The 14,044-nt window shown below is 50.5% G+C and overlaps 1 protein-coding gene across 2 annotated transcripts; it reads left to right on the plus strand.

Moving 5' to 3' along the window:
* The first annotated feature begins 88 nt into the window (after positions 1–88).
* Positions 89–13,645, plus strand: ZFPL1 (zinc finger protein like 1). 2 transcript variants are annotated; one of them, XM_081968005.1, is made up of 8 exons: positions 89–289; positions 1,604–1,741; positions 5,321–5,432; positions 7,151–7,344; positions 8,706–8,781; positions 10,153–10,305; positions 11,142–11,271; positions 11,917–13,645. In XM_081968005.1, exons 2-8 carry the CDS (start codon positions 1,640–1,642, stop codon positions 12,098–12,100), a joined length of 951 nt encoding a protein of 316 aa, XP_081824131.1. In that variant the 5' UTR covers positions 89–289; positions 1,604–1,639; the 3' UTR covers positions 12,101–13,645. The 2 variants fall into 2 exon arrangements, with proteins under 2 accessions (XP_081824131.1, XP_081824130.1); XM_081968004.1 differs by lacking the exon at positions 89–289 and adding an exon at positions 369–1,030.
* The last annotated feature ends 399 nt before the right edge of the window (positions 13,646–14,044 follow it).

The following is a 14,044-nucleotide window of genomic DNA, read 5'->3' on the forward strand; positions in this document are numbered from 1 at the left end:
CCCGGAAAAGCGCGGGCGAGCGGCCGGCGCCATCTTTGGGAGGGAAGGCGGGGGCAGGAAGTGAGTGAGTGAGAGAGAGAGAGAGGATAGAGAGAAAGAGCGGCCGGCGTGACGCAAACCGAGCGCGACGTTCCCGGAAGAGACGTGGCAGCGGGCTGGAGGGAGGCGGCGGAGACAGGTGGGCGTCGCACTTCGCCCGAGGACCGAGAGCCAGAGGCGGTTGGGCTGCTCCGGCGACGTGCTTACCGGCGCTTGGGCCGCCCTGGGACGGTTTTCTTCGCCAAGGGAGGCAAGTAGGGTATATCCCCCCCACCGTGGCTGCGGGGAGGGGACCGGGTATATGATCTCGTGGACCCCCCCCCGGATCCTGCTTGGGGGGGAGAGTGATGGGCTTTGATGGCCAGGAGGGTCGGGGATGATGTGGGCTGGGTTGCCCCGATTGCAGCCCCACGGGGAGGGTGGCCGGGGAATCCGCCCCTCCCAATCAGATCGAGCTTGCTTCGGAGTTACGGCGGGCGGGCTTGGATGCCCGTCAAACGTCAGTCATGGAGCTGCCCTGTTAGGTAATGAGGGATTCTGTTGGGGGGGGGAGTGGTCCTTGCTGCCCTCTGAGCTTTGGTGGTTTTCTTGCAGACGTTTCGTGACCCTACCAGGTAGCATCATCAGTGCTAGAAGGGAAGGAGGGTTGTGGAGAGGAAGAGGAGGAAAAGGACTGTAGGGTCCTGGGTGTTCTCAGGGCTTGTTTGTTTTCTTGCAGACGTTTCGTGACCCAACTAGAGAACATTATCAGGGCTAGAGTGGGTTACGGTTTGCAGAATAGAGAGAAGGAGGAGGAGGACTATGGGGTCCTTGGTGCTCGCTGGGCTAGCTTGTTCTCTTGCAGACGTTTCATGACCCAACGAGGGAACATCATCCATGCTAGAAGAGAGTAGCGTTTGCAGAATGGAGGAGGAGGAGGTGGAGGACTGTGGGGTCTTTGATGCTCTCTGAGCTTGGCTGTTTTGTGGCAGACATTTCATGACCCTACCAGGTAACATCTTCAGTACTAGAAGGGAAGGGGGGGAGGGGTTGTGGAAAGGAGGAGGAAAAGCAATAAAGGAGAATATTTCTAGCTCAGGGTTGACACAAGGGGTCCTGGCTGCTCTCTGGGCTTGTTTCCTTGCAGACGTTTCACGACCCAACTAGAGAACATCATCAGTGCTAGAAAGAAGTGAAGTTTCCTCTCTGACAATCAAGCAGTAAACAAAGTTACAATTAAGGGACTACCAGCTCAGACAAACAAACACTAAACAACAGCTTAGTCTAGGAAGCACCAAGAACACTCCCATCGACACTTGCACGTAAGCAGAGAGCAAACCCCACTCCCTTCTAGCACTGATGATGTTCCCTAGCTGGGTCATGAAACGTCTGCAAGGAAACCACCAAGCTCAGAGAGCAACCAAGGATCCCACTGCAGATGCTCTCTTCTATTGATCAGGGCTTCTTTCATGCTAGTTGGATCCTAATTGGTATCATCACTCCGCACTGGCAACAGGACGTTGCTTCTTGCTTTCTAAGGAAGGTCAGAACATTAATCCCTCTGTCTGTCTCCCTCTTTCTCCAGCTCTTCTCGGGCTAAGCCACCCCTGCGCCGACTACAATGGGGCTCTGCAAATGTCCCAAGAGGAAGGTCACGAACCTGTTCTGCTTTGAGCATCGGGTGAACGTGTGCGAGAACTGCATTGTCGCTAACCATGCCAAGGTAAATGGAAATCACACAGGGAAAGCAGAGGCTTGGAAACAAGAGTCCGGAGAAATCAGAAGGGACAAGCAGGGTATGAAACCACCCACAGTCAACAAATATGAAAGGACCTAAGACAGGGATCGGCAACCTGCGGCTCTGGAGCCTCATGTGGCCCTTTCATCCCTCTGCTGCGGCTCCCCGTCGCTACCCCTCGCTGCAGGGAGGTGGAACCAACTAGATGGTTCCGTCCCAGGCGCCTGATGGATCCCGAAAGGTTCCTGATGGAGCTTGGGACTTTTCCTGAATCCCTTGCTCACAACTCAACCGAAGCCCTAGTGGGAGCCTGGGATAGGGCGGCCGCTGGGGATCGCATTGTGCCTTTGCGGCCTCTGACCCGGTGCCGATCCCGGATGGCTCCCTGGTTTACCGAGGAGCACCGGGAGATGAAACGCCGGAAAAGACGCCTAGAGAGTGGCTGGAGGGCCAGCCGGTCCGAATCTGATCGAACACTAGTAAGAATTCATATTAAATCCTACTTAGTGGCGATAAAAGCAGCAAAGCGGCAACATTTTTCCGCTCATCGCGTCTGCAGATCACTGCCTGGCCGCCCTGTTTAGGGTGACCCGCTCCTTACTTAACCAAGGAACTGGGGAAGACCCCTTGCAGGGTAGGGCTGAGGAATTTGTTCAGTATCTGCAGGATAAAATCGCTCAGATCCGGCCAGGCTTTGGACTGACTGGGTAGATTCGGGCGAGCCGACGGGGATGAATCTTGAGGAGACAATCTAGGATGAGTTTGACCCTGTGACCCCCGAGGGCATGGACAGGATTATGGGGAGACTCAGTGCGGCCACTTGTGTGCTGGACCCGTGTCCCTCTTGGTTAGTTTCGGCTTCCCGGGAGGTGACCCGAGGCTGGCTCCAGGCGATTACCAATGCTTCATTGAGAGAGGGGTTCTTTCCCACCGCCTTGAAGGAGGCAGTGGTGAGGCCCCTCCTCAAGAAGCCTTCCCTGGACCCAGCTTCTTTAGCCAACTATCGTCCGGTCTCCAACCTTCGCTTTGTAGCAAAGGTTGTCGAGAGTGTGGTAGCACGTCAGCTTCCCCAGTACCTGGATGAAGCTGTCTACCTGGATCCGTTTCAGTCGGGTTTCAGGCCCGGGTACAGCACGGAGATGGCATTGGTCGTGTTGGTCGATGATCTCTGGCGGGCCCGGGACAGGGGCTGCTCCTCTGTCCTGGTCCTATTAGACCTCTCGGCGGCTTTCCATACCATTGACCATGGTATCCTGCTGCGACGACTCGGGGTGTTGGGAGTGGGGGGCACCGTTTTACGGTGGTTCTCCTCCTACCTGTCAGATCGGTCACAGTTTGTGTTGACTGGAGGGCAGGGATCGACCCCCAGGCGCGTCACTTGTGGGGTGCCCCAGGGGTCAGTTCTCTCACCCCTCCTGTTCAACATATACATGAAACCGCTGGGCAAGATCATCCGTGGTTTTAGGGTACGGTATCATCAGTATGCTGATGATACCCAACTTTTCATCTCTACCCCAAACCACCCAAACGATGCCCTCGACGTGATGTCCCGGTGCCTGGAGGCTGTGCGGATCTGGATGGGGAGGAACAGGCTCAAGCTCAATCCCTCCAAGACTGAGTGGCTGTGGTTTCCATCATCCTGATTTGTGCACCTCGTTCCATCCTTGACGATAGGGGGAGAAGTTTTAGCCCCCTCAGAGAAGGCTCGCAATCTGGGAGTCCTCCTGGACACACGGCTTAGTTTAGAAGAACACCTGACGGCCGTGACCAGGGGGGCCTTTCACCAGGTTCGCCTGGTACATCAGTTGCGCCCCTTCCTGGATCGGGATGCTCTGTGCACAGTCACTCATGCCCTCGTCCTTTCTCGCCTGGACTACTGCAATGCTCTCTACATGGGGCTGCCCTTGAAGAGCACCCGGAGGCTTCAGCTGGTCCAGAATGCGGCCGCGCGGGTTGTCATGGGGGTACCTAGGTGCTCCCATATTACACCCCTTTTAGGCGGCCTGCACTGGTTGCCAGTTGTTTTCTGGGTGCGATTCAAGGTATTAATTATGACCTTTAAAGCGCTCCATGGCTTAGGCCCAGGGTACCTGCGAGACCACCTACTGCCACCAGTAGCCTCCCACCGTCCAGTACGATCCCACAGAGTTGGCCTTCTCAGGGTGCCGTCGGCCAAGCAGTGTTGGCTGGTGACACCCAGGGGGAGAGCCTTCTCTGTGGGAGCGCCTTCCCTCTGGAATGAGCTGCCCCCGGAGCTTCGCATAATCCCCGACCTCCGGTCCTTCCGACGCGCCCTAAAAAGTTGGCTTTTCCAGCAAGCCGGCCTGGCCTGTTAATTTTATCTCATTTTTTAAAATGTTATTGTCCTATTAATTGGGTTTGTTTTTTGGATATGTATCTAATTTCTTTTTAACGTTCGGGATGTGTGTTTTTTAGTGTTGTACGCCGCCCTGAGTCCTTTGGGAGAAGGGCGGCATATAAATCCAATAAAACAAACAAAATAACGCATCACAACCGCCAATGTGCGACACCCGCTGGCACGTAATTTATCGAGCTTTTCGACCCCCGGTAGGCCAACCATGGATAAATCCAAGAAATGTTTCAGAAGAAAACAGAACGTTAAATTCAACTACATAATGCTAGTTTTGTTGGCCGCTCAGGAAATAAGTCAGGCACGGGAAGAGTTTTGTGGCTCCCGGCGTTTTCTGTGGGAAACGGGACCAAATGGCTCTTTGAATGTTTAAGATAGCAATACCACTTAGACCAGGGGTGTCCAAACTTGAGAACTTTAAGACTTGTGGACTTCAACTCCTAGAATTCCCCAGCCAGCATGGCTGGCTGGGGAATTCTGGGAGTTAAAGTCCACAAGTCTTAAAGTTCCCAAGTTTGGACACCCCTGACTTAGACTTATATAGTGCTTCCCGGTGCTTTTCAGCCCTCTAAGGAAGGAGGGAGGGAGGGGAGGAGGAAGGAAGGACTGAAGGAAGGGAAATAGCAATAGCACTTAGACTTATACACTGCTTCACAGTACTTTCCAACCCCCTCTAAGCGGTTTACAGAGCCAGCCTCTTGGCCCCCCCAACAATCTGGGTCCTCATTTTACCCACCTCGGAAGGACAGAAGGCTGAGTCAACCTTGAGCCGGTCAGGATCAAACGGGAAGGAAGGAAGGAAAAGAGGGGAATGGGAGGGAGAGGAAGGAAGGAAGGAAGGAAAATAGCAATAGTACTTAGACTTCTATCCCGCGTCACGTTGCTTTTGCAGCCCTCTCTAAGCCGTTTACAGTCAGCCTCTTGTCCCCAAAATCTGGGTCCTCATTTTACCGACGTCAGAAAGATGGAAGGCTGAGTCAACTAGAATCTGATGTATGGCTGCCCAAAACAAGATGCATACTATTTTGTGTTAGACCTTGATTGTTACAAATCACCTTAAACACTGAAATAAGAGGCTGTTTCCATTCTATGGCATAAACAGGCTCCCCTCCCTCCCAGTTTCCACCTGCTGCCCTTGGCAACAATTGCTTTATTTATTTTTCCCCTGTTGTTGTTGTTTTTCCTCCCCCCAGTGCATCGTCCAGTCCTACCTGCAGTGGCTTCAAGACAGCGATTACAACCCCAACTGCCGGTTGTGTAATGTGCTGCTTTCCAATAAAGAGACGGTTCGGCTTGTATGTTACGGTCAGTACGAACTCTCTGGGCATTGGGCCAGAGAGGCTTCCCCCCTCCTGTGGCTCCCCAAAACGCCATCTGGGACAGGGGATTCCTCAATTTAAGAATGTTCCAAAGGCCCTTTGTTTTTTCAAGAGGCAACTGGACTTTCTGATTTTTCTTGTGAAGGCGTTTCGCTTCCCATCCAAGAAGCTTCTTAATCTCCGACTGGATGATGGGGAATGGAAGGATTTCTATTCCTTGCAGACAGCTGGTCATTTGCATCCTTTTTAGAGGGTTGTTGAGGCCACTTGGAGGTTTCTCTGTGTCCCCAGGATCGCCTGAATGGTGCAAATGGGTGTGGACTGGAGATAGATGATGTTGTATCCTTCTCTCTCCTGTTGAGAGAGGGCTGTTCAGTTTTGACACAGATGGCCTCTTTGACCCCTCTTTCAAACCAGCGTTCCTCTCTATCCAAAATGTGGACTTTGCCATCTTCAAAAGAGTGGCCTTTGTCTTTTTTAGATGGACTGCTGAATCTTGCCCTGATGGTTTTGTTCTCCTGTATTGTGCCATGTGTTTGTGAAGTGGCTGTTTTGCTTCCCCAATGTACACCATCTATCTCCAGTCTAAAGATATAAAGTGGCAGTTGGAACAGAGTTCTTTTCAGGTGGGGAGGGGGAGTAGAACGTCTAACTCCTTAGCATCAGAGTGTGTTAATAATATGGCTGTCAACTTGTAAAGTGTTTCCATGACTATTATCAAGTTGACATAAAAAAGAGAGAAAAGGGAGGAGAATGCCATGCATACCTTTGGCCAGAGTCGGGTCTCATATTTCTACAGCTAACATGTGAAATGCGCACGTTCATAGCCTGCCGCAGCACCTCGTTAGTGAATGTGATTTATGACACAAACAGAAGGGAGGGGATTCAGGAGTAAAGTTCAGACGCCACTACAGCGGAAATCAGTTTCCGCTCTGCAGAAGAACATGCCAAAATGTTGATCCTAATAAATGAATGGATTTCTTTTGAACTTTGTCTCGAGGCTCGTAAATTAATTAGGTCATCTTTTGGAAACTTCACAAGGATAAGAAATGCTAATGATCCGATTGGCATTTTGAAAAATCCTTTCTTAGTGAGCACCTAGAAGCCAAGAGGAACATAGGTGCCGAATTTCAAGTTTGTAAGCTTTACGGTTCTGGAGATTTCGTGATGTGTGTGTGGTATTTGCCTTTTATAGATATAGATTAAAAAAAAAAAACAAGTCCAGTTGCCTTATGGAAAAGCACCTTTGGGGCAAGCATGACCAGAATGATGGAGTATCTCCTTTGGAATGACCTCCCCCCCCGATATCAGAACTACTACTGACTTCCGCTCCTTCCGACAAAAACTTAAGATTCACCTGTTCCAATTAGCCGGCCTGGCCCATCTATAGTTCCATTTTTACCTCCTGGCGGATATTTTTATCTGGGATAGTTTTTAAGGGTTAATGTATTTTAAATTTTTAAAATTTTAATCTAACTTAAACTAAATTTGTACAGTGAACTATTGCTACCTCCTCCAGCCCTATATTTATTCTATATTTATACTATGTATATTTATTGTTCTACTGTTTTAATATGACTGTACACCGCCCCGAGTCTCTTCTGAGAGAGGGGCGGTCTAGAAGTTGAATAAAGTTAAGTTAAGAGTTAAGTGCACAGTCCCTCCAAGGTAGGACTTTGCTTTAACGTCTCCTCTTCTCCCCAGATCTCTTCCACTGGTCCTGCCTCAATGAGATGGCCAACCAGCTGCCGCAGAACACGGCCCCCGCTGGCTACCAGTGTCCCTCGTGCCAGGGCCCCATCTTCCCTCCCACCAACCTGGTGAGCCCGGTTGCCTCTGCCCTCCGAGAGAAGCTCTCGACCGTCAACTGGGCTCGGGCCGGACTCCGGCTTCCCCTGGTAAGAAATGGAATCCTGCCATATCGCTGAGCTGCTTCCTGAGCCATTTTTCACAGTGCCGGGTTGAGTTTAAACCTTTAATCCGCTTTGAAACAAATCCAGATTGTTGTTGTCGGTTTTTTCCTTCTCCCCCCCTCCCCCCCCGCCAGCGATTGAGAGAGCCCCAGGAAAAGTGACGGGCTGATCTCTGTTAAAAGCAGAGATTGAGGTTCGAGGCCTTTGAAGTAGCTGTTTTTGTTTAAAAAGGTAATCCCTGCAGACAGCCTCCCTATTATTACTGTATTTTTCAGAGTATAAGACGCACCTTCCCTTTCCCCCCCCCCCCCAAAAGAGGGTGAAAATCTGGGTGCGTCTTATAAACTGAATACACCATTTTTGGCCTCCCGAAACCCCCGCCACCTTTGCAAAAATGGATGTGCATAGGTTTTGGGAGGCTTGTAGAGTGCTCCTGGGGGCTGGGGAGGGCAAAGATGAGCACAAAATGGCCCGTTTTTTGCTCGTTTTTGCCCCTTGCCCCCAGCCCCCAGGAGCAATTTGCAGGCCTATCAAACTCTCGGCATGCCCCGTTTTTCACAAAAAAATGAGGCGTGCAGAGGGTTTGGGAGGCCTGCAAAGTGCAAAACCTTTTTTTTTTTAAAAAATTCACCTTTTCAAACTCTTGGTGCATCTTATACTCCCAGAAATGCAGTGCTTGGCAGCTTCCAAACTAGTCAGGGAGCAAGCTCCTTTAAAAGAGCGGTTTTCCGGGACCTTTTACCGATACTTCAGTTGTTCCTGGGGACCTTAAAGGTCATCTAGGCCAGTGCAAACATGCGCTAAATCAACTTGGATATTGTAACGGCTACTCAGCCCTGGTTTCGAAACCTCCTGCAAGGCGGAGTCTGTTCGGTTGTGCATGCGCCTCCCACTGACCAGCTGGTCTTTGGGTCTCTGCCGTGCATGCGTGGATTAGCGCATGTGGGAGAACCGTGTGCATGCATTGAGGGGGAGGTCCCAGGAGGGCTGCAGGGAGGCCCAAAACGGGGCATGGAGGGTGTCCCGCGTGCATGCACGGGGGGGAGGGGAGGGAGATGCATGCACAGGGGGCAGGGCATGCTGGGGGGGATTGCGTGCACATTGCATTATGGGTGTGGGCATAAACACGCGCTTTTGCCACGGCGGCGACAAAAAAGTTAGCCATCCTCGGCCTCCAGTTACCTTAAGATAAAACGGGCGGCCAAGAAATTTTGATAAACCAACAAGCAAACCTTGTCCAGGATGTGCCTCTTCGAGAGTCCAGTCAAAGCCCCCGTCTCTTTGACTTTCTTTCCAGATCCCGCCGGGTGATTAACCTGGATTTTGATTTTTTTTTTCCTGCTCAGATTGACGAAACGGAAGTGAGCCACGAGGTGGATACTCACAATGCCTCCGAGAGCAGCGACTGGTCCAGTTTCACGGGTGAGTATATGGCAGAGGTGAGTTCCTACCGGTTCGGCCGAGTCGGTAGTAACTCGATCTGCCGCCAGTTCTCTCCACTGCGCCATAGGCACCACTGCCTTGGGCATGTGCAGAAGCATTTTTTTAGTATTGCGCAAGCGCGCATCAAGCATAGGCGCAACGGGTCCCTGAGCAAACCGACAATGGCTGAGCTGGCTGGGGAATTCTGGGAGTTGAAGTCCACTCATCTTAAAAACTGCTAAGGTGAAGAAACTGTATGAAGAACGGATGGGGATGACGTCATCTGTGCATCCATCTATCATCTATATCATCTATCTCAGTATTTGTCTATCGTCTGTCTATCTATCTCTGTCTATCTGTTTGTATTTGTCTGTCTATCATCTGTCTGCCTGTCCATCCATCCATTCATCCATCTATCATCCATCCATCTATATCATCTCTCTGTATTTGTCTATTGCCTCTATCTATCTATCTATCTATCTATCTATCTCTCTATCTATCTCTCTATCTCATCTATCTATCTATGTCTCTCTCGTTTCTATATATCAATCAATCTATATCTATATCCATTATCTATCTATCTATCTATCTATCTATCTATCTATCTATCTATCTATCTATCTCTATCTATCTATCTATCTATCTATCTACCTACCTACCTATCTATCTCATCTATCTCTGCCTGTCTGTTTGTATTTGTCTATCATCTGTCTGTCTGTCAATCCATCCATCCATCTATCTATCTTTATCATCTATCTCTGTATTTGTCTACTGTCTATCTGTCTGTCTGTCTATCTATCTAATCTGTCTGTTTGTATTTGTCTATCATCATCTATCTATCATCTTATATCTGTCTGTCTATATACCTACCTACTTACCTACCTACCTACCTACCTAAATAAATAAATAAATAAAAGGGGAGAATAATGTATTGCTTCTTAATTTCTTTCAGCACTTAGCCAGGGCAGATCTTTTATGTTAAATATTAAATCTTAATTAATCACTTTTCCCTCTTTTATTTGTGCACTATATTTTTGTTGTTGTTATTGTCGTTAGGGTTGGACGTATGTTTTTGCTTCGTTTCCTTTTGTCTGTTTCGCACGATAAAACAATACATTTAAATGGTTTTTAAAAATTCAGCCACAAATCAGGCTAGCTTATCTCTTACTTTATTGATTCATACACTGATTTTAAGGGCTGCCTCCTCAGTAGGCTGAGCAGCCTACAAAAACGCAGACAATCCTATAATTCCCAGAAAGCTCAGTTTAACACCTAGCAGCAGCGCTAAATGCTAAACGTCTCAAAACACACACACACAAAAAAAAAACCAGTTCTCCCTTGGAGCTCAAGTTCTCCTTCTCCCTCCCCCAGTCCTAAATTCAGAAGACGCTGCCCCACAGAGTACGGCCTCGGCCTTCGCCTACAGCACAGGTTGCAACTTCGAGTCCCCGCCACAGCAGCCGCAAAATCTGAAGAATGGCGGCGTGTCCGACCAGCACACCGTCGTCAGCATGAGTGACGCAGGTAGAGAGATTCTCACCGTCAAGGCAGGTCGGCAGCTGCGTTTGGGGTGGGTGGGTGACGGAGGGAGGTAAATCCATTTGGGGAGGGAGGCGGGGTGACCTTGCTTGCAGCCGTCTCCCCAAGAAATGTTGGCGTGTTTTGTTGACCTTTGATCGTTGAGTTATCCTCGCTTAAAATCCGGGTGCCTTTATTCGATAAAGCATTGCATAAATCCTTCATTTTTATCCCTCCAAAAAACTCCCATTTAGACTGGAGTGAAAACAATCTTAACGCAAGTTCGTAAGGCAGGGGTGTCCAAAGTTGGCAACTTTAAGACTTGTGGACTTCAACTCCCAGAATTCTCCAGCCTGGGGAATTCTGGGAGTTGAAGTCCACAAGTCTTAAAGTTGCCAACTTTGGACACCCCTGTCATAAGGACTTCGGAGTTGTTGGGGGGGGGGGTTCCCCCCACTTCTACTTGTAATTTCTCCAGGGATACAGGGGGTGAAAAAAAGCTCCAAAAAATAAAGAGGAAGGAGAATAAAGCATAAAATATCTCTGTGCTGTTGCTGGCTTGTCAATATCCTACAGAAGGACAAGGAAGAAGAATTTTAAGAATCCTTTGGACAGTTTGCATAACGGGGAGAATTGTTCAGTATGTACATTTTCCTTTCCCTGACCGTTTCTCCTCCCTCTTTTTCCTTTTACCATCATGATTCATAACGTCGCATTTACATGATACCGCTGTACTGTTCTCACTTGGTTTCCTATAATCGATTATGCAGAGTTTCGGGGGTGGAGAAAGGGTTGTTAATCCCCCCCTCCCCCGGGGCCTTCTCTTCTCTCTTCACCTGCAGCCTCCTCGTCGCGGAAAATTTACGACACCCGGGAAGCCGGCGTCGGCCAGGACTCGAACACCACCATCGACTTCGACGAGGACAAATACCGCCGGAGGCCAACGCTCAGCTGGCTCGCCCAGCTGCTGAAGTGAGTCCCCAGGAAACACTCCCCAAAGGCTTGTTGGTTTGGGAATCGGTCTCCCCCGAGAGGTGCTTGCAGTAAAGACAACAGCCGAGATTTTGAGAGGGGACGAGAGCGACGGGAGGAAAGTCACAAAACGAAATGGGAGAGCTCGTTTCTTCTTGGTTTTGCGCGGGCTGTTGCGGAGCCTGAAAAACGGCTCTTCTCACTACGGTGCCAGTCTCCGCCTGGCTTCCGAGCAGGTTTGAATGTCCATTTTCCAAAGGTAACTAACTGGACTTCCTCTGTTTAAACGTTTCGCTTCTCATCCAGAACTGAATCAGCTTCTTGGATGAGAAGCGAAACCTTTTCCGGGGGGTGGGGGTGGGATCCCGTCGCCTTTTGGAGAAAAACACCGTTGAGATTCCAAGCAGATCAGCTTCAGATCTGGTGGACTTTGGAGTACTTTTGGGTTCTGCTCTCTTGATTATTCTGGATTCTCTCCTGGCATGTTTCCTTATTCTTCCCCCCCAAACTGCCGCCCCCTCCTTGGCGCAGGAGATCCCTCGGCAAGCCAGCCAACGCTTCAAAAGCACCCCCAGTAAGGCAGGATCAAATTCAGAACCTCAAAAGGACGGGGTAGTTCCATTTTCTCTCTCCTTCTGCCGGCAGGAATCGTTTCGGCACCCGAAAGCAGCCGCGGTCATTGATGCAGCGGTTCGTCATCTTCCTTCTGATCGGCGGGATCGGCTTCCTGACGCTGGTCATCGTCATGATGAAAGTGGGCCGGGCCTCGGCCGACAACGACCCCAGCCTAGACCCCAAGTTCAACCCTAACATCCGGGTGGGACAGTAGTTTGAGTAGGGGGCCGTCCTCTCCTTCGCCACGTTGGCCCCGTACTCCACACTCTCGGCTCTTCTTCTTGGCAGCTGGCAGAATGGCGCCCCCAGAGGGAGGGAGGGAGGCCTGGGGCTGCAGCTACTCGGTGTGCGTGTGTGTCTCCTTCAGCTTCTCAGCCTGGACAAACAAGGTTGTTGGGGACACCTTGGAAGCTTGGATGAAGGTATACCAGTTCAAAGATGGCCCATCTCTTTCTCTTCCTCCTCCTCCTCCTCTTCCTCCCCGCAGTCCGATGGGAATTGTAAACGATCAATGTTGTTGCCCCGACGGGCAGCTTTAGGCAGAAAAGACTGGTGGGCAGTGGAGGGACAGGATGGGACTGGCAATTTTAAAGAGAACAGGGCTTCCCGTTTCTCGTTTCCTTCTCTCGCTCCTACTCGGTAGGTGGGTGGGCAAAAGAAGCCCCCGTTTCTCTCTTTTCTCACAACCCGGGTTCCACTCGAGCCAGGCAGAGGAGACGACCTCTGGGGCTTTTCCTTAGGGAGCAAATTTCCCCGTTGCTTTGTTTTCCTTCTTTGAAGGAAGTTGCTTGAGGCGGGCGTGATGGACTGGGAATCGCGGGGCTGTCGCCATGCCCACTAGCAATGTAGCAATTTTTACAAAAGAGTACGGCCAAGTTCGGGAAGTTCTCCGTCGAGTAACAAGACCTCCTCTCCTAAATCCACTTTGATGCTTCTGGGCAAGCTTGTCTTGGTTGCAGGAATGCCACAGCTCCACCCCCCATGCACCACCACCCCCAAAAAAAGGGAGCTCTATCTAATCTGAAGCAACATCTGTTTGCATCCCACTTCGGTCCTTTCCCTTAACACGACTAGTCTCCGGCCTTTCTCCGCTGCTTCTAAATTACCTGCTAGATACGGGAGGGCACAACGTGTCTCTTCCAGGCCCCCTCAGGCTTGGGGGCCCATCCTGTAGGACCAACGGCTGCCTCCACACAGTTTCTCTGCAACCCAGAGGTTGAAAAAGGTCCAGGGTTTGATGGGCAGGCGGTCGAAGTGCTGCGGAGATGAGAAGGCGACGGCGCCTCGGTGCTTAGGAATCTTAGGCCATTATCCTATGCCCCACTTTTGTCCTCTGGCAACATCTCCACCTTGTTCAGGCGCTAAGTTTTTCCAGAAAGGGCGGCCTCAACCTTGTCTTCTCCAAAACCACGTTTTCCCCTTCTTCGGCTGATTCGGTGGGCCTGATCGCTTTGCCAAAAGCGACGGTCCCAATCCATTTTGGGGGAAAGCCGGCCCGGGGGGGGGGGCGGCGGCATCCGGTGGAGGAAAGTCTTCTCTCTCATCCCAGATGTCCGATCAAGAAGGCTGCCATCCTTTGCAGGGGGCCCCCATTTTGGAAAGGTTTTGGGACCGGCTCGAAGGACAGCTCTGAAATTCCCCGCAGGGTTTATTTCTCCCCTCTGGATTCTTCAGATGTAGGGCGCTGAGCGTGCAAATCTCTGGCCCATTGAAGCAATAGAGACATTGGTTAATATTCTATTAAACACTCTTGGCTGATTTGAAAGGGTGGTAGTTACTCCTTTGTTGCTCCGTCCTTCAGAGGTTACCGCCTGGGATAACGTGAACAAGCTGGGAGGGTGGCAGTGGGGGGAAAACCCCTCTCAATTTTTTGGGCCTCGCTCATCTCGTCCCTGCTTCCTTCCGATCATTCATATTTTTCCTCCCTGTATTCGATGGTGAGGTAGTCCATCCAGAATCGGGCCACGTACAGAGTGAAATTCGCGACTGGGTGAAAAGAAAATATATTGATTTATTCATTCGTTCATGGATATCTCCACTTTTTATTATCTTGACAAATAACTCGAACAGATCCAACGTACCTTCCTGGTTTCACAACAACAACCCTGTGAGGTGGGCCGAGCTGAAAGACAGCCGGGTACAAAGTCACCCAGCTGGT

The sequence above is a fragment of the Natrix helvetica genome (genome assembly GCF_964273705.1).
Source record: "Natrix helvetica genome assembly, chromosome: 16".
NCBI lineage: Eukaryota > Metazoa > Chordata > Lepidosauria > Squamata > Natricidae > Natrix > Natrix helvetica.

Coding starts and splice junctions, on each gene's coding strand:
- ZFPL1 (XM_081968005.1), top strand. CDS start 1,640: ATGGGGCTCTGCAAATGTCCCAAGAGGAAGGTCACGAACCTGTTCTGC. Junction 7,345..8,705: donor CCGGACTCCGGCTTCCCCTG/GTAAGAAATGGA, acceptor TTTCCTGCTCAG/ATTGACGAAACGGAAGTGAG. Junction 10,306..11,141: donor CGTCAGCATGAGTGACGCAG/GTAGAGAGATTC, acceptor CTTCACCTGCAG/CCTCCTCGTCGCGGAAAATT.